This window comes from Dermacentor albipictus, chromosome 5 (genome assembly GCF_038994185.2).
Source record: "Dermacentor albipictus isolate Rhodes 1998 colony chromosome 5, USDA_Dalb.pri_finalv2, whole genome shotgun sequence".
NCBI classification, from domain to species: domain Eukaryota; kingdom Metazoa; phylum Arthropoda; class Arachnida; order Ixodida; family Ixodidae; genus Dermacentor; species Dermacentor albipictus.
This window is the reverse complement of record NC_091825.1, coordinates 92,183,861-92,207,254: the sequence shown is the minus strand read 5'-3', so window position 1 is coordinate 92,207,254 and position 23,394 is coordinate 92,183,861. Positions and strand designations below refer to the sequence as shown.

General features: G+C 47.7%; 1 protein-coding gene and 1 long non-coding RNA gene across 4 annotated transcripts; one reads left to right on the top strand and one right to left on the bottom strand.

Moving 5' to 3' along the window:
- Positions 1 to 983: 983 nt before the first annotated feature.
- LOC139060539 (uncharacterized) lies at positions 984 to 2,885 on the top strand. Its single transcript, XM_070539702.1, has 2 exons — positions 984 to 1,318; positions 2,450 to 2,885. Exons 1-2 carry the CDS (start codon positions 1,243 to 1,245, stop codon positions 2,719 to 2,721), a joined length of 348 nt encoding a protein of 115 aa, XP_070395803.1. The 5' UTR covers positions 984 to 1,242; the 3' UTR covers positions 2,722 to 2,885.
- Positions 2,886 to 13,139: 10,254 nt separating this feature from the next.
- Positions 13,140 to 17,357, bottom strand: LOC139060540 (uncharacterized). Of its 3 annotated transcripts, none has more exons than XR_011514905.1 (3): positions 16,611 to 17,357; positions 15,208 to 15,885; positions 13,140 to 14,499 (listed from the first exon to the last, which is right to left on the bottom strand). It is a non-coding gene; the product is annotated as an uncharacterized lncRNA (long non-coding RNA). The 3 variants fall into 3 exon arrangements; XR_011514904.1 differs by having other exon boundaries at positions 15,252 to 15,885; XR_011514906.1 differs by having other exon boundaries at positions 15,331 to 15,885.
- Positions 17,358 to 23,394: the final 6,037 nt, after the last annotated feature.

Sequence of the window (23,394 nt, the reverse complement as noted above, 5' to 3'; positions counted from 1 at the left end):
TGAATCATATCGCCATCTGACACATAGGGCAACATGCAAGGACATTTCAATGCGTAAGCATTCTAGGGCTGTACACGAATATACCTGAAAAATCTGTCCGTCGGTCTGGTAACGCTTGAGACGATGGGCTCCATGGGTATGCATGGGGGAAAATACCTTATGACTATGTATGAGTGGTGAAATTCTTGAATATATATATATATATATATATGTATATATGGAAGTTCAGCGCTATGCAACAAGGTAAACATAACAAGCATTTATTCTCAACAGTTACGATCGGTGGACCAATCTTCATCAGGGTTTACAAGAATATTTGTTAATTCGATTGCGCAGTAGTTTCTGCAGTAACTTCTGTAATTCTGCGCTAGGAGTGAAAAACAAGAATGGTTTTCGAGCGCAAAGCCGGCATAAGCGCCTCGGAAGAGCCCGTCGGTCTCGTGTCGCATATTGGTGAATCCTTTTCTGCTCACGCTAGCGGCGAATGCAACACGCCCTAGGTCGAATACGTAGGGAAGCGATGTAAGCTATACACGTGAGCCGCGGCCTCACGCCTCCCGACGCATTTCGTGAAGATAATAAGCTTCGCCTTAGTAATACTTGCTGGGGGGCTAGTTGGTGCACGTTTCCAGAAGAGGGTTGTAGCACCGAAAAACGCAACACACAGCAAGCGAGACGGGACAGGCACAACATCCAACTGTTTATTCACCGCGTATGCGAATGAATATTATATTATATTATATTATATTATATTATATTGTATTTAATTATATTATATTATATTCATTCGCATACGCGGTGAATAAACAGTTGGAAGTTGCGCCTGTCCCGTCTCGCTTGCTGTGCACATGGGTTGTGTTTTTCGGGGATACAACCCTCTTCTGGAAGCTTCGCCTTCTACAGTTTTGCGCTTACAATTGTTGCTTTTGGAGCCCACGAGTGCGTAAGTGGTTTCCCACTGACCTTGGATGACCCCCCCCATATGCAGCGAAACGAGTGATGAAGGTTCGCTAGAGTGGCTTTGAAATGGTCCACCTCCTGCCTACACGGACACAAGGCAAGCACACGGCGCAACGCCGATTCGCACAAGCGAGAAAGAATCGAATAGGCTCGAAGGCCCAGGTGGCGCGCTGGGTTGGAGAGTAGTTTCCTCCTCCCACTGGAGAAAGCCTATATAAATGCGGCCATGAGTCCCGGGTAAGGCAAACGACACGCGCAGGTGCCCGCCGGGAGAGTATCGCAATGGCTGTACCCCGTGAGACCCACAAGAGCCCACTGCCGAGCCAGCCAGACAGGAGACATATGCGACTTATTCTCCGTGAGTTATACTCAGTCTTGTAACTGCGTTACATACGATTTGATGTTACGTTTGAAAGTGCTGTTGCCGATCGTTAACCTATTTTGCGTATGCCATGTCTATTTTTAGCACATTGGTGCAGGTCATGTCAGTTTCCCAGGTTATGTAAAACATTGTTCTTGAAAAAAAGAAGAAAAGCGACAGTATTGAGTCAAGATTCATACCTACGAAGAGAACCAGAACTTTCATAATCAGTATTGATCGTAATGTGACTGCTTAATTACTTTTTATTAGTTACCTTTCAAGTTACCATAGCTTTTCAAAAACATTGCCACTGCTGAAGTTTTCTAACGCTTAAATCACATCCGCTAAACCGGAATGATACGCGTAATATGTCGGAATGTGCCGTGCAATCTCTACGTCTAGCCGGTTTCTATGGATGGTCTTGTCCCATATAGGTAAGTTTCGCAATATAGGCCACTGTTACAATCACAGGTGAACCTTGAAACGCAACGGTACACTCCAGCCATTTCTGACTAGGTCATGTTTGAGTACCCGCTCACAGAATGTAATACTATCTGGCCAGAATCATCCAGACCTCTGATAAAATAAAATACTGGCCACAATACTCAGTGCTGCGACAGTAGGTCACATGGCTTGATAGCAAACGTTGCACTGCGTGTCGCGCAGCGCGATTGGAAAACGCGTTCGGCGGTCTCCCCACAAAGGCTTATAGCCGCCGTTGCTCAGCTCGGTCGCAGAGATGCACTTTGATGAACTGGGCTCGGAATTACTGGTGTTGCACTGTAAAAGATGAGATATCGTATTAAGCGTGCACGTGACACACTTTGGAGTATGGTCTTCAACTCTGTGTACTGTATGTATGTGTTCGAAAACAGGCGGCAAGGAAGATCAGTAAGGCTGTAATTCCAGTAACTTACGACGTACCGGCTTTGTTCCTGTCGCTTGTCAGGCGCCCTCGCGGCAGCGAACTAGTAGGGGTGCTCGTGTCATCATCCCATTCAATCAATTACTCGCATCTGGCACAGTACTGCTAGAATTGAGCCGGAGAAAATACCTCCTGCCACATTTATCAGCTCGTAGTCTGTGTAGTTATATTCGAGACATCGTTTTTTTCTTTTGATCTCGCAGCCGACTTGGAGGAGATGGTGGCCACCAAACCAAGCAAGGTTCACGAGTGCGGCAGTTACGTGGACTGGCTTTTCAACCTAGTCAAACTGACGGGCCTCGTCGAACCGTACGCGTCCACTCCCTTGGACGACAGCAGCAGCGTCTCGGTGTTACCGCGCCCCTGCACATCGCCCTCGCCGGAGATCTCCCTGCAGGCGTCCCACGCCTCAGCCAGCGCAGCTGCTTCGCTCACACCGGCGTCGGTGTCAAACGCTCCTACTGAGCCTTTGTGAAGCTGCGCACACTTCGAATCCGGAACGTCGTCGTCGCTACTGGACGCCCCGCAGCCGTGCTCCTCGTTTTCTTACCATGGTGTGCGAAGAGTTGCATTGTGCCGCAGGGTCCTGACTGTCTTTTAACAAGAAGGCTAATAAAAATGCACGAAACGATAAATATCTGTGAGTGGTATCTTCTTCTTTCTTTCAACTCAGAATAACAATAGTGAGTAGTTTTTTTAGACTATATACAGTGCACTTATCATCTTTGTGAAGTTGCTTTGTGATCCGATAAACAGTTGAGTTATTACTACTTCAATTTGGCAATTTATGGCTACACTTGGTCACACATTACCGAAGAATATGCGAGACTATTCAAGCTGAAACTGCAGGCCTTCTCTACGATTAATCATACAGCAAGGCCTTCTCAGTGATTCTAAGAAGAGAAAATTGTCTTACGTTAATTAAAGAATCTACACGAGACCAGGGAATTTAGCTAATTTTTCTGCTGGCCAGGCCCATGAAAACTGACATTCTTTTTCATGTACATGCTTATTCACAACGAATGCTGCACATTAGTATGGTTACACAGCGTCTTGTAATTACTAGCACTCGCTAGTTTTACAAAGAAGTGCTTGAAACAAAGTTTTCTAATAGAAATAATTCTCACGGGCGTTTGTTGCTTGTAGCCCCATCTGTGCAAAAAAGAAGGCACAAGCTGTTTCACGTCAGTTCCAGCATTTCTCTAATGTGGCGCCACTAAACATAAACAAAGCAGAAAGAACGCGGGTGGATTTTTTGTCTAGATTTGAATGTTTGGCTCAGTGTAGCCGTTGCGCCTCCCCCACATTCCTTCAAGCACACGTGTCGGCAAAGACGCCATCAATGTAGTTCAACGAGCGCTCACTGATTTGTATCTGTTGGGAGGAAAAAAGTGAAATAAAGATAAAGGTGCCGTGCACGGTACATCATGAGTGTTTAACAGCTAGCCAGAAGTCCAGGCTATTGTGCCATTGTACGAAGGAGGATTGCCGATAAGGTAAGATTCCAGAAATTTCGTGGGTGCTAACTTTTGTTCAATGGTGACTGTCGAAGCGTTTTCCAAGTGCACACGGAACTTGCCCTTGCCTCTTTCTATTTGCCAGGCGCGTACGACGATATCTGCAAACTTGCTTTCCCGACGTGGTGAGGTGCGACATGCTTGACGGAGTACTGTGTTTGCCCTATTCTATGCGACGCCGTTTGAACGATGGGATTAGGGCGTTTATATAGTTATCAGGGCGTTTATATAGATGACAGGGGCGAGTCAAAGAGGGAGGGCGACCGGAGAAACTCGTTTTCACCCCACCGCGTCGAATGTGCACAATGCTATTTGGAGCTCCCTGCTCATCGCCACATTGGCCGCTTGACAGCTGTAATTATCCGCGACTCCCTTCAGTAGTACTGCAGAAACTGCAGCGCTTCCCTTTCTACTAACGTGCGAGGCCAGAGGGAACGCAGATAGAACAGGAGAGGGAGGAGAAGAGGCAATTCCCATATAAGAGAGGAGGAAGGTGAAGGAAACCCCACTACTATACGAGACCGGTTGCTGGGAAACAGGGTAAGCTCAAGCTAAAGTTACGGCACATTACGTTGCTGCTATTTCTGAAAAATAAACGCCATGCAAATATGTCAAGCGGGCAACTTACGCAGGGCGTGCAGAAGCAGAGCCGCATTAATTTAAGCCCACCGCAGACACTACGGAAGCGGTCGACGGTCAAATTAAAACTTCTGGGCCCACCGCGTTAGCTGTGCGGCTATAGCATTGCTAGAGGTCGTGGATTTGATCTCGATTTCGACGGGAACGAAATGGGAAACGCATGGGCACTTCGATTTTGGGACACGTTAAAGAACATCATGGTGTGAAAATCAATACTGAGTCCACCACCACGGCGTGATTTCCGAGCGTGGTTTTGGCATGTACAGCCCCATAATCCAATTCAAGTTTAATACTTCTGCCACAATGCGATGTGCCATGTGAGGCAATGACAATGCCCAATCCTCTCAGAGGTTATGAAATATGGCGCAAAACAACGCCTCAAGCAGACACCTCTTCCTGTGTGTTCTGTGTACTACGCTGACAAACAGCAGTGGTGCACACAAGGTTACGTTTAACGTCAACTCAGCACTCTCGTGTTAGTTCAAAAGTTGAATAAATTAAGCTTTATCCGTCAACGTCACCGCTAATTATCGTCAAACGATGCATCCAGAACCGAAATCTTCGCTTACATCGATTCCCACAGTGCGTGCGATCTGCATAACTTCACTCATCAGTGTACATAGCGTAAATTGTGCACGTGTTGCATGTCTGCCTTTCTCGCGCTGTCCGTGCTTCTTTTCTTTTTGTGCTAAATTCGGATACTTTCGAAAACACGTGCGATGTTGCGCATGCATTGGCGGAAAAGCTTCGCAAAAAGATACGGCGGGAAACTCTGCTCGATCAGCTGTCACGCATCGAAAGAAACAAACGGCACAAATTGCAGTGATTTTCGAGGATGCGATGTTAGCTAGAAAAGATGTGGACAATGTGCGGCTGCGACCATTATGCGAGTGCGATGATCACGCGGGTAAATACGATATATATTTCAACGAGCAGGTCACCTACTGGAAATCACGTGTTTCAAAATTTCACAGGGTGTCGGAGCACGTGACATTTGGTTTGTTGCGCGCGCCTTGGAATACTACAGGTCGCGCGGCCATCGCACTTATCACTGCATTTGGGGGAAAAAAGGCTCGCTCATTATTTGCTGCTAATACTATCGTTGAACCGGCGTCGCATAGAATAGGGCAAACACAGTACTCCGATAAACACGTCGCCCTTCACAGCGCGAGGAAAGCAAGTTTGCAGATATTGTCGTACGAGCCTGGCAAATAGAAAGAGGCGAGGGCAAGTTCTGTCTGCACTTCAAAAATGGTTTCCACAGTCACCTGTGAACAAAACTTAGCGTCCAGGAAATTTCTGAAAACTTGCTTTACCCGGAATTCTCTTTGGCACAATGGCACAATAGCCTAAACTGCTGACCACCGTGATTCTGACTAGCTGTCACATGTATACAATCTGCTGAGCACGAGGTCGCGGGATCGAATCCCGGCCACGGCGGCCGCATTTCGATGGGGGCGAAATGCGAAAACACCCGTGTGCTTAGATTTAGGTGCACGTTAAAGAACCCCAGCTGGTCGAAATTTCCGGAGTCCTCCACTACGGCGGGACTCATAATCAGAAAGTGGTTTTGGCACGTAAAACCCTATAATTCATTCATTTCATTATACAATCAGGATGTCCCGTATTTACCCAATTGTAACGCGGGTTTTATTGTTTAAAGATTTTCGTTGCTTGAAGCAGATCCTCGCGTTACATTTGAATAACAGTAAAATTGACCGCTAAAAGTATGTTACTCCAAATTGCGGAGTTTTTAGTTTTACGTTGGTAGCCTGCATCCGTACGTCTCGACTCGATCGATAGGTAAGCCAAGCGAAGTCAACATGCGTTCCTTGTCGATTTCACGCGTTTATTCGCGAAGTTATAGCGATGTGCGCGCTCAGTCTGTTGCTCGCTGCAAACGACGAGCCATTTTGTTGGCCGAGGAGCTAGAAGACTCCGCCGCGGCTCGGCGCCTCGACGTGAACGAGTCAACTATTCGCGGGTGGCGTGGACAGCGGGAGGCGCTGAATCTATATACAAGAATTAAACTTTTTATGGTTATACATCAACTTCATATCATACGTAGAAGAGTTGCCACGGTTCCTCCAAAACTACTGAAAACTGGGGGCTCGTGCCACCGTATCTGACAGGAAGCGCTTTCGTGCACATCTCATTTTTGCAAAAACAAACAAAAAAAATGCGGTTGTGCGCTGCTATCCAAAGGAGTGGATGGAGTCGTCCCTTGTTCTCGATTGGACAGAAACTATGTGGTGTCGACGGCCGTTCAGGCGCACTTCACACTGCCTCGATCCTTGTGTTGGACTCCTATCGCGGGCACCTGACGCCTGAACTAAAAGAAAAAAAAAAGCTGATCGATACGAAGACAAACATCGTGGTCCTTCCCTGAGGAATGACCTTCCTGCTGCAGTCTTTAGACGTTTGTCTAATGAAACCGTTCAAGGACAGCAACGCGAAAGTTACACACAGGGCGGCTGCAATGGGACCGCGCCGTGACTCCTTCAGGGAGAATGAAGCGGCCGTGTGCGTCGAAGATCGCCGAGCAGGTGCCGGCTGCCTGGTACGGCCTCCCGCATGACATGGTTGTGCAATAATTTCAGAATTTCAAATTTCAAATTTCCGAAGTTTTATCTCGTGAATAAAGGTACCATTTCATTTTCTGTTCATCTCGCCTTACAATCGTATTGCAACGAGGGTGTTCACCGAGCAGAAGGGTCACTAGTTATAGATTGTAGCGCTAGGCTTAAAACAGGTCGGCGCTGTATCGTAACACGGAAGCAAGCACTTCTCGTCGTCTTCTTCTTTTGCACCTGCACACCAGCACCATGCCCACTGCCCAGTGCCTTCAGTACAATCACTCCCCACCGAAAGAGTAGCCATCCTGGCGACCTAAGGACAGGGGAACACAGGGGGGTCATGGCACTGCTTGAGCCGGGAGACGTGGACAATTTCCTGGTCCCGACGACGCTGGTCGGAAGGCGCTTCCGTTGGCTCGATGAGGTAGTTGACCGCGGATGTTTGTTTCAGTACCCGATAAGGACCGTGGTACTTGGAGAGCAGCTTGGAGGAAAGGCCTGGAGGAGTAGAGGGCACCCACAACCAGACCAGCGAGCCAGGCGCAAAGCACGTAGCCGTAGTGGATGAATCGTGGCGAAGCTTTTGGCGCCACTGGTCCTGGGATGTGAACGAACGAGCGAGCTGGCGACATTCTTCGGCGTAAGCAGCCGCTCTAGAAACAGTCGTCCACTCCGAAGCATCTGGCCGGTAAGGTAGAATCGTGTCCATAGTGCATGAAGGTTCGTGTCCGTAAAGGAGAAAGAAAGGGGAGAACCCAGTGGTGCTTTGCGTGGCGGTATTGTAAGCGTAGGTGACGAAAGGTAGAATGCGATCCCAATTCGAGTGGTCAGATGAAGCATACATGGCCATCATGTCACCAAGGGTGCGGTTGAAACGTTCTGTCATCCCGTTAGTTTGTGGATGATATGCTGTGGTAGTGCGGTGAATGATGCGACACTCCTTTAGCAATGCTGCAATGACGTCTGAGAGGAAAACGCGACCGCGGTCGCTCAGTTATTCGCGAGGTGCTCCATGGCGTAAAATCAGGTTTTGAAGGATAAAACTGCCGACGTCTTTTGCTGTGGCAGATGCTAGGGCTGAAGTTTCAGCGTACCGCGTGAGGTGGTCGATAGCAACAATAACCCAGCGGTTGCCGCTTGGAGTGTTGGGAAGCGGACCGTATAAGTCAATGCCGACGCGGTCGAACGCGCGCGCGGGGCATGGTAAAGGTTGCAAGGGGCCGGTGGCATGTTGAGGTGGCGTCTTGCGTCGTTGGCATAGGTGGCATGACCGGACATACTGGCGAACGAAACGGTACATACCGCGCCAGTAGTACCGAAGCTGGAGGCGAGTGTATGTCTTTAATACACCAGCGTGGCCGCATTGTGGGTCGTCGTGGAACGTGGCGCAGATGTCGGAGCGGAGGTGTCGGGGTATAACAAGCAACCACTTACGACCGCTGGAATTGTAGTTGCGGCGGTACAGCAGGTTATCTCGAATGATGAAGTGCGTGGCTTGGCGACGAAGCGTCCGAGAGGTCGGTGCTGGCGAGTGGCTGGACAGGAAGTCGGTAAGCGAAGAGATCCATGGGTCTTTGCGCTGCTCTGATGGCATGTCGGAAATGTTGAGGGCGAAGGCACTGCAGGTATAAATAGGCGAGCGGACAGGACCAGAAGGCAGGGGTGACCGGGATAGAGCGTCTGCGTCTGAATGCTTTCGGTCTGAGCGATAAACAACGCGGATGTCGTATTCTTGTAGGCGCAATGCCCAACGGGCAAGCCGACCAGTTGGATCTTTTAGAGAAGATAACCAGCATAGGGCATGATGGTCGGTCACGATGTCAAATGGACGCCCGTACACATAAGGACGGAATTTGCCGATAGCCGACAACCTTGGCTCCTTCACTTCGCCACGTCATCCAGACCCAAGTTGCCGCGGCGCTGCCATCTGCCCCTCCTCCGCAGCCTGCAGCTGGGCCGCTAACCTACGCTGACGTCGTCGCCCGGCCTTACGCTCCTCCGGCTTCTGATGCCTACCGGGCCACTGGCACCTTCCATGTGCCGCCGCCGCCACCTTCACGCCCGATGGTCGTCCCTTACTCGGCCACTGGAGCCCCTGTCGTCAACCCGTGGCGTACATCCGACAACCGGCCAATATGCTATTTCTGCCATTTTCCGGGCCACGTAGCACGATTTTGCCGCCGTCGCAGCCCCCGTTTACCTGACAGTGGCGGCGCCTCAAGCTACAGGCCTGCTCGACTTCCGCGTCAGGACCCATCTAGCCTTCCTCCGGACTCTTCTTACAGTCGCCTCCCTTTCGATGCCCGTCGGTCACCTTCCCCACGTCGCCGATCCATTTCCCCGATGGTTCGCCGACCCAGCCCAGCCCGAGAGGAAAACTAACAGTCGCAGTTCCAGAGGCAAGAACTGCGTTTACGTCGAACATTTCAAGGCCTCATTCGAACCCGGCGAACGAAATTGAACTGTCCTTAGACGGCGTCACCGTACACGCGCTTATCGACACCGGAGCCGCCGTTTCTATTATTAGTGAGAAGCTTTGCCGCAATTTGAACAAAGTGACCATTCCCCTTACCTCTCTTTCTCTGCGTACGGCAACCTCGCATCGCATTCAGCCTTCAGCGTCGTGCACAGCACGGGTTGTCATTCGAAACGTTATGTATGTTATAGAATTTGTCATCCTATCTCGTTCGTCACACGACGTTATTCTTGGATGGAACTTCCTATCTGTCAAGCAAGCACTTCTCGTCGTCTTCTTCTTTTGCACCTGCACACCAGCACCATGCCCACTGCCCAGTGCCTTCAGTACAGTATATATATTCCCGCTTCGCCCCGTGGCTGGAATTTCGCCCCTCGCGTTACAGTCGTGCTCACGTTACGCTCGAGTAAGTACGGTACCGCGCACGACGCTTTTTTGCTTTCATTCTTTTTTTCTCCCAGCAGCCACAATTGAGCGAGCTCTCGTTGAACTACATTCATAGCGTGTTTGCAGACACGTGTGCTTGAAAGAATATGGGAGCCAAACACTCAAATCTAGAGAAAGAATGCACCCGCATTTTGCCTGCTTTGTACTGTATAGTGGCGGCACATTTCACAAATGCTGGAATAACGTAAAAGAGCTTGATTTTTTTTTTTTGCGCATGTGGCGCTACCAGCAAAAAGCACCTGTGAGATTTATTATTTACCGGAAATCGTTTGTTTCAAGCACTGTTTAGTAAACTATTGAGTGCTAGTAGTTGTAAGACGTTATATAACTATACTAATGTGCAGCATTCGTTGTGAATAAGCGTGTAAATGAAAAAAAGATGTCAATTTGCACGGACCTGGCCAGCAGAAAGATTAGCTCAATTCTCTGCTCCCTTGTAGATTCCTTAATTGACATAAGACAATTTTCGTATTCATAGAATCCCCGAGAAGCGCTTGCTGCTTGATTATCAAAAATTTCAGAGTCGAAGCCAGAGGGTCCCTGGACTAAGGAACCTTCCCACCTTAGGGTGATGCCCGTCCACGCTCGGAATACTGTTTCGTATAATAAACGTTTCTTTCTCTCTCTCTCTCTGTCTCTCAGAGTTTCAGCTGGAGTAATTTTGCATATCCTTCGCTAATGCATGACCAGGCATAGCCATAAATTGCCAATTTGAAGTAATATTAACTCATGAAATTTTCAACAGACCACAAAACAACTTCCCATATATGATAAGTGCTATGTAGCCTAAGAAACCACTAAATATTCTTGTTCTGCGTTGAAAAGGAGAAAATATATTAATTCATACACTTTTATCGTTTTGGCAATTTTCCTTAGCACCTATATAAATTCCTTAATGCTTTACACGCAATATCTCTTCATAGAAACTTTGTATAACATTTCATTTAAAGGTACAGCAAACTTCATTTTGTTGTGTAGAATATTTTTACCGGAAACGCAGTACAAAGGGGGCTAATACAGAAAAAGAAAACGCCGTTTCTTGCACACACTGTTTTGATTGCCGTCAGGTAACGCTTCAGGCTAGACAATAATACTCGGTGTCATTGGAAACCGCAGACAGTAAGCTTCCTAGTTCAATGCAATTCATATATGCATCCAATGAGCGCAGAAAACACAGTGCGTCCGCAAACAATGAGTAAAATGCGAAGCGCATTTTCGAAATACTTTAATAAAATATATCGAAATATCAGTGTAACACGTCATTTCTTACATCATCATAAACGAAACACGGCTTTCAAGAATAGGCAGGTTTATCCATATATCTTCTTATGCAGAACAGCTGCAGGAGATTACATCGCGCAAGCTTTGCATAGCAGACTGGGCAATCTGAAAGAGCCTTTGCAAGCTAGATCTCGCCAAATGCACGCAGCGATTGGCAGTTTAGCACTTCTGGCGACTCAAGAAAGAAAGAAGCCCGGGGGAAAAACAAATATGCGAATGTAAAAACGCTATTGTGCAGAAGGGTAAATGTTTTTTTCTCGCAGAGCAAAGCGCGCTGCTACAACTGACCCCAAATTCCTTCATCGCCGGTGGAGACCCCGCCATGGACTCTGGGCGGTGACACGTTACCAAGGTCGCAGCGGCTAAGTTATAAAGGTCAGAAGAGGAATAAAACTGATATACGGGTGGCCTTCTGATGCGCTGCAGCTGTTGTATCTCAGCGATTTGAAAAGCAATATATATATATATATATATATATATATATATATATATATATATATATATATATATATATATATATATATATATGCTGAGACACAGTGAGGGATGTTGAATAACTATATGTTATTCCCGTCACAGTGACTTGAAAACAGCACAATACGGAAGCTACCGACTCCTGTAGGAGTGCTCTCATGCGTCATAAGCCATCTGTGTCAAGGCATGTCGCACTGTGAACAAAAAAAAGCTACCTTTTATTTACTATTGGCGCTGAGTCAAAAATAACAGCCACGAGAGAGAGTATAAATGGGCCGCCCTATCCCTTCGAGCAGGGCAAATCAAACACCCTGTCTCGCGAAATCTCACGATCCCTTCAAATTTATATCCGATGGTAACGCTGTCTGTATCGAAATGCTCACTGTTAATTGCACCAAAGACGCTAGTCAAATTTATTACCTAGCTGTCACGGTACCATACTATAGTCGACTTGAGCACCGTCATCGAAACCACGTGGGCTATTACAGACAATGGACTGATGAGGATGGCGAAAATGGGGTGGTTAAGTCATCTGACTCAGGAATTGACGTCGAAGTGGTGTCCGGTTCTTTCTGTGGTGCCGAAGTGGTGCCTTTCTGTGGCAATCAGCAAATGAACAAAACACTATTACTGTGCGCCATCATCAATGCGTAAAGAAGAATAAACGAAAAATCGGATCGCTCTACGTCAGGTACCCCACGTGTTTTCACAAAGTCCGCGTGTGCATTTCTTAGTGCAAAATTACCAATTTTCATATCATCGTATTAAACTAGTTTTGATAAAGAGAGCGGTGTACAAGGTGTCCCAGCTATCGAGCGCTTTTTTTTTTAAATATCAAGGAGCATATATAAATTTTTGAGTATTGTTTTAATTGTGATAATATCAATAGGGCGGTTGTCGAGCCTTGTAAGGCACGTCAAAATGAGACATTTCTAGGACGGTGCATAGCGCGTGTTTCCATTTTCCGCTATACAAGCTGTCCCAGCAAACTTTTGCCAGAGTTTAAAATAAAAAACGCAGCTGGACAGAACAAAGGTATTGTTGCTTGCCGTCGATCGAGATACTCAAACTATTTTTTTCATTCCGCCATATTATGTGTTTAGTTTTAATTTATTAATCAACTTCTCAAATAATATACTTAGATGAAGAAAATCAAGTAGAAAATTGTTGAACCACATGAAAAATTCCCGATACAGCTTTCTGTTCCTCGATACGTGCTGCATAAAAGTGTTTTTCCAAGCGCGAAAAAAGCCAGTGAATAAACGTTAAGTGCCTCAAGCGGCCAGTCGCGCGGCAATTTTGCGGGCATTTACGGCGATCTTTCACGCTCGGAAGAACACTTTCATGTAGCACGTACTGAGCAACAGAAAGCTGTATCAAGGAGTTTTTCATGTGGTTCTACAATTTTCTCGTTGAAACATTTCATCTAATTTTAATATTTGAGAAGTTGAATAATTAAGGCTCATTATCTAATTAGGTGGAATGACAAAATTAGTTCGAGTATCTCCAAGCGACAGCAAACAATATTACCTTTTTTTTCTGTCCAGCTACGTGGCATTTGCATATTTTAAAACTCTGGCTAAAATTTGTTGAGACACCCTGTATAAAGAAATCACGTGAAATATAAAAGATACCATGCGGCTGCGCATCTATGTGCACTAAGGTGCCTCGACGCGACGCTTCCCGAATCATCGCTTCTCAAAAAGGCGAGTCATAACAGCGTGCTTAACATCGGAACGAAATTAACAGTACTCGCGTTTGTTTCACATACTCCTGTTCTCTTGATTGAGGCCTACCTCAAGCTCGATGTTGCAAACCTTGTCGCTGGCGTGCGAAGCACATTATAGACGTTAGTGATCATGTCTTATAACCACATTTAGTTCGACGCCTCAAATGAGACGCGCAGAAGACGCTCTTCTTTCATAATGTTCCCACTAGGGAAAATCATTATGTGTCGGATTGTTTCTGCAGAACAGCATTGCAGTCTACACATCGCTATTTCCCTCGCAAATTCACGCGCATGCCACTCAAAATACAGTGCGGGCATGACGAGCAGCGAGAGACAGAATCAAATTTTAAAAATTACGTTATGTTGTTTTACGCGTCAAAACTACAATACGATTTTAAGGCGCGCCGTAGTGGGGCTCTTTCAATTAACTTTGACCGCCTGCCCTCCTTTAACGTGCCACCATTAGGTTGTACGAAGGCCTAATTTTGTCCCCATCGGAATACGCCCGCCGCAGCTGGAATTTGAACCCGTGCCCTGAGGCTTGCCAGCGCAACGTCAAATTCGCTAAGCCACCACGGCGGGCACAGTGATCTTTGCAGCGGTTGTGCAAACAGACAGTCACCGGTACACTTTTGCGACCACTTCGTGTGTTTTTGTTCTTGTTTTTTATCGATGGTGCGCTTTTAGAAAGGCGAATGTTAACATTGTAACGACTCGATTAAAATAATAACCACATCAGCATCACCAGCGCTGCCTAACCGAGGTTGTCTAAGCTATTACTATGGCGCTTAAGCTTTCTAATAGCGAGAAAGCATTCTTTTAACTTAAGATATACAACCGGTGAATTTCGTTGACCAGTATAATGATGATGCAAAGCGAGCCAGTGCGTCCGCTCCACTCGCTCGTCAAGCAACAGTGCGAGCAAGTAGAAGAAGAACAACAAAAAAGATATCTGCAATTCTTTTATTTGCCAGAACACACAGCACTATTGGTCAAAATCAGGTACATGCAGGCATTGTCAAGAGAAGTCGTCGAAGTTCTGGCGCTGCCAATGTCCAAGAGGCAACCTTGGCGCTGAGTTGGAGTTGAGCTTAATTTGCTCAAGGGTCCCGACCTATGTCAACGGAAAAAAAGCCATTGCAGAAAGAGTTAATCAAACTAAACTCTCCAGAAGCACCGGCTTAATTTATGCGCCGTTCAGAAAACACAAGTCATAGCTATGTGGAGCGCTCACCAACGTAATTTATTGCCAAGGAGGCAAATAACCCACACACTTTAAAAAAGTTAGAATATGGGGGTTTATGCACCATAACCACGATCTAATATGACGCATGCCGTATAGCGGGGGGTTCCGGATTATTTTGGACAACCTGGGATTCTTGAACATGCGCATAAATCTAAGTACACAAGTGTTTTCGCATGTCGCCCCAATCCAAATTCGATCCGGGATTTGATGCCGCGACCTCATGCTTAGCAGCCCAACACCATAGCCACTAAGCAAACACGGCGGGTAACCCACATGCTTTGAAATGCGTCTTTGGCCCTCTCAGGGTAGCGGAGAAACTTCGTGATCTTGTCCAATAAAGCTACTGAACGGCCCGCCCGTTTTATGCTCCCCCTTACTATCTATCATTTATCTCCTGAATATACCATACATTTCGAAATTTGTCTGCGTATCACTCCTGACATTTCTACACAATATAAATTTTCTCAGTAATGCAGATTCTTTACATATCCGTGAAAACAGGTATATAACATTTTCAAGCGCTTCCAGTTGCACAAACAACTTTGCTGTAAAAATGTGGAGACAACAAGTGCCTACGTTTTATGAGATTGTAAACGGAGTGGAAACATATCTTCCCTCACGTTACTGCCTCTAGTAGACCTCGTTGGAGCCGATTCCTTCATGCAGACGCTTTTCCAGCAGCCGCAATCTTCTACACACCCGTTCGCAGTTGGGTGTCGTGATTTTCTTGTTGTTGTAGGAGATAAACCTCCAGCATCGGCGATGGCTGCTAGCGCATAGGATTTGGACGCAGCGCTATGGCGTCCAGCTCTATACGGGGACGAGCCCGCCACGGACGTCCAGCTTACTGCGCTATCGGCGGAGGAGCACATTCCCTTTGGGCGGTGTTCGGCAATGTAGCAGTATCCGCGCCAGACGGCCCATGCATTGTAGTGGTGCCAGTCAGGCGATCCTCCTCTACGGAATAACGGGCAACCCGGACTCTCCAGGGGTGTTTTCGCTCAACTTAGGAGTTGAGCATCGAGGCTCTTCTTGGTCGGTAGTAGCGCCAACGCCACTTGACCATTCGACATACTCCTGAGGATCTAGGATGGCATCCAAGTCCTTTGCCGACAAATCTGGTGACTCTGGAGGGAGCACACTCCCTGAGCTGACGTCACCACAGCTAATTTCATCGTAGCTCTTGTCAGCGTCCCTAGAAGGCTTGTGGCTACACAGGCTGTTCAAATCCAGGCGCACCCTCGGAGTCAACCACTGCAAGCGCAGAAGCAGGCGCGTTTCCAGTTAATAAAATATTTTCAGGCACCATTATTTCTTAGTGACTGTGCTGGAAAGCGTTGTCCGTTATTGCCTGTTTCATTCTCAGTTACTTGAGCAACGCGGATTAGCTCACGTGCGTAACACTGAGAGCTTGGCAAGATTATTCTCTTGGATACTAGGCGCGAACACACACAAGGCACAAGGAGACGAGACAGAGGCGCTCTGTCCCGTCGCCTTCCTTGTGTCGTCTGCGCGTTCGCGTCTAGTACCCAAGATGAATTGTGACCAAGTCGCCCAACAAGATGTACTTTTAAGCAAGGTTATTCTCGTATAGGTCTACTCCATTATCACCTCGCTCACGTACAAGTGTGCGCATTGGCTAATTCAAGCTACGAGTACAAGCGTAGTGTGGCCTAATTTTAGCTTGAATATGCCCATTTGGCTGGCGATAAAATAAGCGGCAATTTTTTTTAAACATCCCTGTACTTGTCTTCCGTCTGATGAATTTGATTTGCGACCACAGAAATTACTGCAACCAGTAGAGTTTGGTAAGAACACCACCTTGTAGTCTTTTTTTTACATAGCACGCACATTTATTAAGCTGGAAACTTTTCATTTGTCTCAACAGCACACGGCGTACAAGAAATTCCTACACAAAGCTCATAATTAGGACCAACGGAATAAAACTGCCTTCCAGAAAAAAATCTACGAGGACTCACCAGAACAGGCTCGCTGGAAATCGACGGTCAGGTCATCGACGGTATTCATTGCATCTTGCTGCAGAAAGCGCACGTCTGTCTCGGGGACCCGATTCATGTTTGGCATCTGACGCCCCGGAGCAGACCAACAATTTATACCCTCAGTCACGCTCTTATTGGACGAACGCCCACTAAGGTTTTCGAGAAGTCGTGATAACTCCCGCACTATCCAGAACTGAAATTACTGAAGAAAAAGTTACTACCTGTATTTTGCAAGCCACACCCTTCATTGCCAAAAAGGGTACAGCGGTAATTGAGGGTCGACAGTGGTAAAAATACATTCAGTCTTGGTAGCCATGCATGCGAGGTTGGGAAACACGGCGACGTGTACTTTGAAACCGGAAAGAATGCTGTTCTTTCACTGCGACGCGTTATTTTGAAAGTAAACTCACGGGTTTCTTTGCAGGTACTGTCGGCAAAAACAAGTAAACGGACCACGGCTCAGGTGTGGTGACTAGAAGCATAGCTCAGGTGACCGGAGCGGCTGCGGGGCCACGCCGCGGCGCCGCTCACTCCGCGCGCTGGCGACGAGAGTGCCTCGAGTGACGCCGGACACTCTCACGTGGTGCCTGATCACGATTGATAATTTCCTATTGGGTGCATCGTTCGGTTGCTCTGCTGCTGACGGTCGCCACGAAGGAGACCGCGCATCGCCGGTAGTCCAGCACATGGCGCTGTAGCACAGTAGCGGACGGCCGCGGGGCATCAAACCGGGGCACTGAGAAGGAACGAAGACCCGTTATGATTCTTGGTTTGCTTATATTTACCTCATCTTTCATATTAGCGCATGTCGTTGGCGTTCGCCTGCGCTCGATTTCAGGCAACATCACGCAAGTAGCCGCAACGGCGGCCACGGTGACGCGCGCTCTTTCGTGCCGGCGCGATAAGTTACAGGGTGGGAAGCGCTGCGCGGACGTCCGAAGCTACAGTAGCGGCGCTCTCGATGCCAAGGCGAGCAAGCCAAGTCATGGCAGTTGACGGCAACTTTTCATCGCAGTGGTCACCCCTTCAAGCCATGGAATGTTTTTGTGAATAAACTTTCACGACTGACTAGTTTTTACGATCCGCCTTCCGTCATCTCTTCCTGACGGTACTTTTGTAAAGTTTCGTCATGATGGCACTGTAGTAGCTAACTAAAGCAGTTTTCAGAGGCGTCGCTAATATTAAGCCCACTGTTGGGGACAATTCCGGAAAAGTAATCTCGACAGAAAAGCCATGCCCGCTGTAAAGCTTGGCGCTGTCAGGATTGGGGGCTCAATCCCATCGTTCGTGATCCGTTGTGAAGATTGGAGTCCGGCATGAATTCGAAGGTAGCTGGCCCATGCCGTCGTCCAACTTATCCACGATGAGGACGTTGATGAAGGGAAGCACTGCTTCTCATCCAGAACGAGGAATATGGGTTTATATAGTATTTATATCAGTCTAACATGACTGCTTGAGAAAGTACATCAGTCTAACATGACTGCTTAAGAAAAGTCTGTCGAGCATCCGCACAACAGAAGTTTTTAAACACTCGGTCCTCCCGCGATACAAGGTGATGCGAACTTTCGTTTAGTCATCGCAAACTAGCCGCCTCTCCGCAGAACGGTTTACACACACACATGCACACACACACACGTTTTTACGGTCCGAAACCGACACCACATGAATTTCATAGAACTCGCGACTCGCGCAACCGTAGCAGATCAGGTCCGCGTTGTGGAGTTTGGTAACAATAGTTGGCCCGCCGAACTCATTCCGTCACAACGGCGGCGAGGCTAGAGGTTGCCGGCGGTTTCAGCCCAAAGCCTGCTTCATCGAACGCATCCTAGCTGACGCGACGGAGAGTGGAGGATGCGCGTATTGTTCTCCGACACAAAGTCGATTTAGTCACGCTGTGGCTAGAGGTTGGTGGCGACGCTCCCGGAATGCTGCCGCCATAATCGTAACTGGGTGGCAAACTTGCACTGCAGCTGGCCGTTCTTAACAGCGCCTGTAACTTATCGCGCCGGCGTGAAAGAGCGCGCGTCAGCGCAGCCGCCGTGTCGGCTACTTGCGTGATGGTGCCCAAAATCGAGCAGCGGTGGACGCCGGCGACATGCACTAATATGAAAGATAAGGTGAATATAAGGAAAACAACAATCAGAACGGTTCTTTGTTCCTTCTCAGTGCCACGGTTTGATGCCCCGCGGCCGTACGCTACTTTCCGACAGCGCCAAGTGCTGGGCTACCGGCAATGCACGGTCCCCTTCGTCGCGACCGTCAGCAGCAGAGCAACCGAACGCCGCACTAGAAATTTATTAAGCGTGATGAATCTTCGCGTGAAAGTGAGGGCGAAGTCTGGCGTCACTCAGGGCACTCTCGTCAGCGCGCGGAGCTAAACCCCTTTAAACTTCCTAAAGTAGTGCCACGCTTTGAACAATGCCGCCTCCTCCTCGGAGCTAGTGAGCATATACAGGAACACTACTCGGAGCGAGTTAGCAGCGCCCCGGTGTGGCCCCGCAGCCGCTCCGGCCAGGTGAGCCGTGGTCCGTTTACTTTTTTGGCAGACAGTACATGGCCACTCTCTAGTAGACACTCTCTTTCCTTTCGATATGCGTATTTATCTGCTCTTGGCTTTCTGCACCATTTAAAGCGAGAAAAAAAGAATAGCGACACCCAAGACACAGGCCCAGAAGTAGGCACATACACGAATATAAAAAGCTCCTGAAATACGAAAAATAATTATGCACAGAATCTCCTGTGGGAGTTATTTAAATGGTGCGAAAGCATTTGCTGCTATAATCACATGCTGCTTCGTCGTCATATGCTACTGTTTATTATATTACTGCGAAAAGCAACGCGGCGGTATGCATACATGTGCAGAAGCTCATGTTCCCAGCTTTCGATTAAAGGGAAACGCACACATGTAAAAATCCGGCATTCTTAAAAAAATACAGAGAAAAAGATAACTTTACTGCTGACGAGAGACTAGCTGCCCCATATGTCAATGCGTACTGTCAACAAGCCTCTCTCTGTTCCCATTATTAACACGAGAAATCCCTTAATTTGAGGTTATCACCCTACCCCAGGTCCTTGCCCACCTGTACTGCTAAACATGGAAAGTGAACCCACACCATCATTTCCCGGATGATTAGGATATTATATTTGGAGGCAGGGGACATGTGCTTTTGTGTATAAGGTGTCCATACAACGGCTCCGGTACTCTAGAACTACACACTTCTGGCTTATTTGTTACAAAAATTGTGATTTTTGTGAAGCAATGTATTAATTAAATCCTTTCCATCCACCTCCGTTCTCGGAAGATGGGCGAGCAAGTTTTGGCGCGGAAGTTCCTATGTAAAACATGGCAACCATACGCTGCCGCTAATTTATGATTGATATCGCAATGAATAAAAAGCTTAATGTAGCATTTTTGTCAAGTCGGCTAGAACTGATCCCACTTCCAGCTTGTTAAAAAAAAATGGCGCTCTCTGTAAAGCAATGTGCCCCTTCAGTCACGTTGTAGATAAGACATTACTTCTCTCTTTTAGTGGTCGCCGTCACTTAATATATGCATCGGCTCCCCCCTCTCTCACTAAGGAAGTATACAGAGCCAAACTAACGAAGCAGAATAGTGATCGCGAGCACATTGACTCACGAGGAACAACGCATGCGTGCAAAAAGGAAAAAAAAAAACGGTGACAACAGACAACAGATAGAACCACCGATAACATTCCAGAAACTTCCGGTACATGCGGGCGTGTCCCGCGCTAAGCAATAACATTTGGTAGATGATGAAAAGCGGTCACCCGAAAAAGATAAACAAGTACAGGTGTCAACATTTTAAGGCTAGCGACTGCTGCTTACGTTACGAAAACCAATTTCGGAGGTTATGCTCCTGTCCCTTCTGTCTTTCCGCGCATGTCATGCTCTACAAGCACGGTGGTGGCCAAAAGCCATTGCAGGAGCTTAAGTGACGTCGTAATGTCATAAAAGCTATATTTTTTACATCGAATTTGTATCCATCACTCCGCGACGGCTTCCTCCAACAGCGAAAACAAATCTCAAAGGCCATGCTTTTTTCTAGTTAAATGGGCCAAAGGAGATTGGGGAAGCTCGGAACATGTCATGTACTACAATCCGGCAAAACTTGCGCGTTACATTGCTGAAATGGAGGGAGTACAATATTTATAAGTTGCACAGGAGTAATTGGCGCTCAAGGTGTGAATAAACTCCGTATGTTACGTTCCATATGTCGCATCAGCGTTCTAGCCGCGAAAAGTCGCAATTCCGACCGAAAGGCGAAGCATCGATTGCGATAGCAAATTAGTAGACTAGACAGCTATACGAAGTAAGGATAGTAGCTTTATCGGCCCTATAAACTTGGAAGCATTCGCTTACTAAGTGAATTAACAAGCATGGAGTCAGCCTGCATAAGCAAACATGAATACATCCCATTCGATGAGCGCGAACACTCGCTCTCAAAACTCTGGTGCGAGCAAGCGCGGCAGCAGCAGCGAGCGAAGTAACATTCGTGCGCTCTATCGCCCCAACGCAAGATCGGCGAGAACACAGCGTGAACAAACGTGCGAGCCATCTGCAGATCTCATTCAAGATGCGGCGCGTGTGAGCGCACGCGGCCGTGCAAAGCACGCACTTTTGGCGGAGTCGCAGCTGCCCTCCCCCTCCCCCCATCCCGCGCTGCCTCCCCGCTTTCCTCCATATATGGCGCGCGAGATTGAGCCGCCATCGTTTTCCCCATATGGCCGGTCGCGAATGCGCAGTTGCTGCCGGAGCACAACGCCGCCGGCCCCTCCCATTCCCCTCCCCCCCCCCCGCGGCCTTTCGCGCGACGGAAGACTCCGCTCCGCTTTCTTCCTTCGCACGCGCCAGTGAGCCGCGATCGTCGGCTTCCCTCGCATGCTTTCACTCGCACATACAGCACACAACGCGCGGCGACGGTGTTATCCCCCTGGACTTTATACGGAACACCACGGCGACGGCAAAAAATTCGCCGATGATTACGATAGTCCCTAATGCGAAATTTGAGAGCAGCTCTATACGTGTTTCGTTTTCCAATATATTGGATATCTTCTGAAAGGGGCCCCAAAGAGCTGTGCGGGTGTTAATAGAGTTTTAGTTTTGCGGACGGAAGGCGTTGGGGCACCTAGCGCTTGGGTGCGTTTGCGTACGCAAGCAGAAACACGTTATAGGTTAGCAGCCCCAAACGCAAGCCGCAGTGAGGTCGCATGCGCTCGCAGCGCCATCAACGTGTGATCTTTGCTGCGTTATCACATTTTAAAACATGAAATCAAGCATATGAAGTAAAGCACATAACACTATTCTTATTAAAATCAGTTAATAGAGAGGTTTACAGTGTCGGGTATCCGGGTAAACGTAGGCTGGGGCGTTGGGGCGGAGCCATGAACGGGAGGGCCTGCATGGTGCAGCCACCTGGTGGCGCAAAGCTCAAATTGACAAAAACAGCTAATATTGCAGTAACGAAGTGCATTTTACTTTGCTGCGGGTATAAGTTTTTGGCATCAACACAATTATGCCAGTGCCGAAAATTTACGCGAGCAGCGAAGTAGGATAGACTTGGTTACAGCAACATTAGCTGCTTTTGCCCGTTTGAGCTTTGCACCGCCAGGTGGGTGCACCATGCAGGCCGCTCCCGTTTATGGCTCCACCTCAACTGCGTTTATCTGAATATCGAACACGCTAAACCTCTCTAATATATATAAAAGCGAAGTCTGTCGACACTTAGCGAAATATTTATTAGATTATCTACCCGCTAACTACTCATAAGTTCTCCTACACCGCGAGAATCACGTGGGTAACGTGACCACTTAGGGGCAGCGATGTTTTCGGCCGGCCAAACAACCCAAGGACGCAAGTAGATGTAGCGGTCTGCGCATGCGCAGTGCCGTCGCCCCTAGTTCTTGCGTACGCAAGCCGCTTGTGTCCCCTAAACTAAATCTCTCTATTGTTGGAGCACACAGGAGTGAAGAGTATTAGAATAGGGCTTTGCATTTGCAGATAGTGTCCTGCGTTAGCAGCATCCTTACCGCATAAAAGAAAAGCTTATATTAAAATCAAATGTGCCATTTTATAAGAGCAATTCTGACTTTTGTGCTTTCACATTTAATTACAATTTAGAGGTTATTCTATTACCAGCAAGGAATTTATTGCCCTTAGTTTTGAGTACAACCTTGCATGCCTTCACCAGCCAAGTCAAGCCGTGTCAGGCTTAAAAGCCGTGAAATCGACAATTGAATTTGGGATAAGCGACGTGTGTAATCTTCATTACACACGTTAGCTGAGAGAAAGTGATAACCGAAGTCACTTCTCCTCGCTTATGAACTTCACCCATTACCATGAATCGAGCTCAATTTGGTGCACCCATCTCTTCGATGGGTGCCGCTATGTTTGTTAACGCAAAGCGTTTGGAGCAGCTTTTAGGGCTCCCGCTAAATCAGTGCAATAGTCTGCCTGACATAAAACTCAAACACAGTTTGCGTGTTGCGAATGCGTAGTGACTTTGACGCTATTTCTCTGGGGAACGCCAATACATTTGGGGACCCTATTCTAAAACTCTCTATTGAGGCAAAGAATTTGACAGGGACATGTAGCAGAGTCGGCAATCGTCGAAAATCTGTCTGCGCGTCAAGCGTGTGTGCTTTTATACATGACTGGTTGAAGGTTCAAGTGTATACTCGCTGGTGCCGCTTGACTTCCAGAAAGTACTACACAATTCGAGTCGCGCATGCAATCAGATTACAGA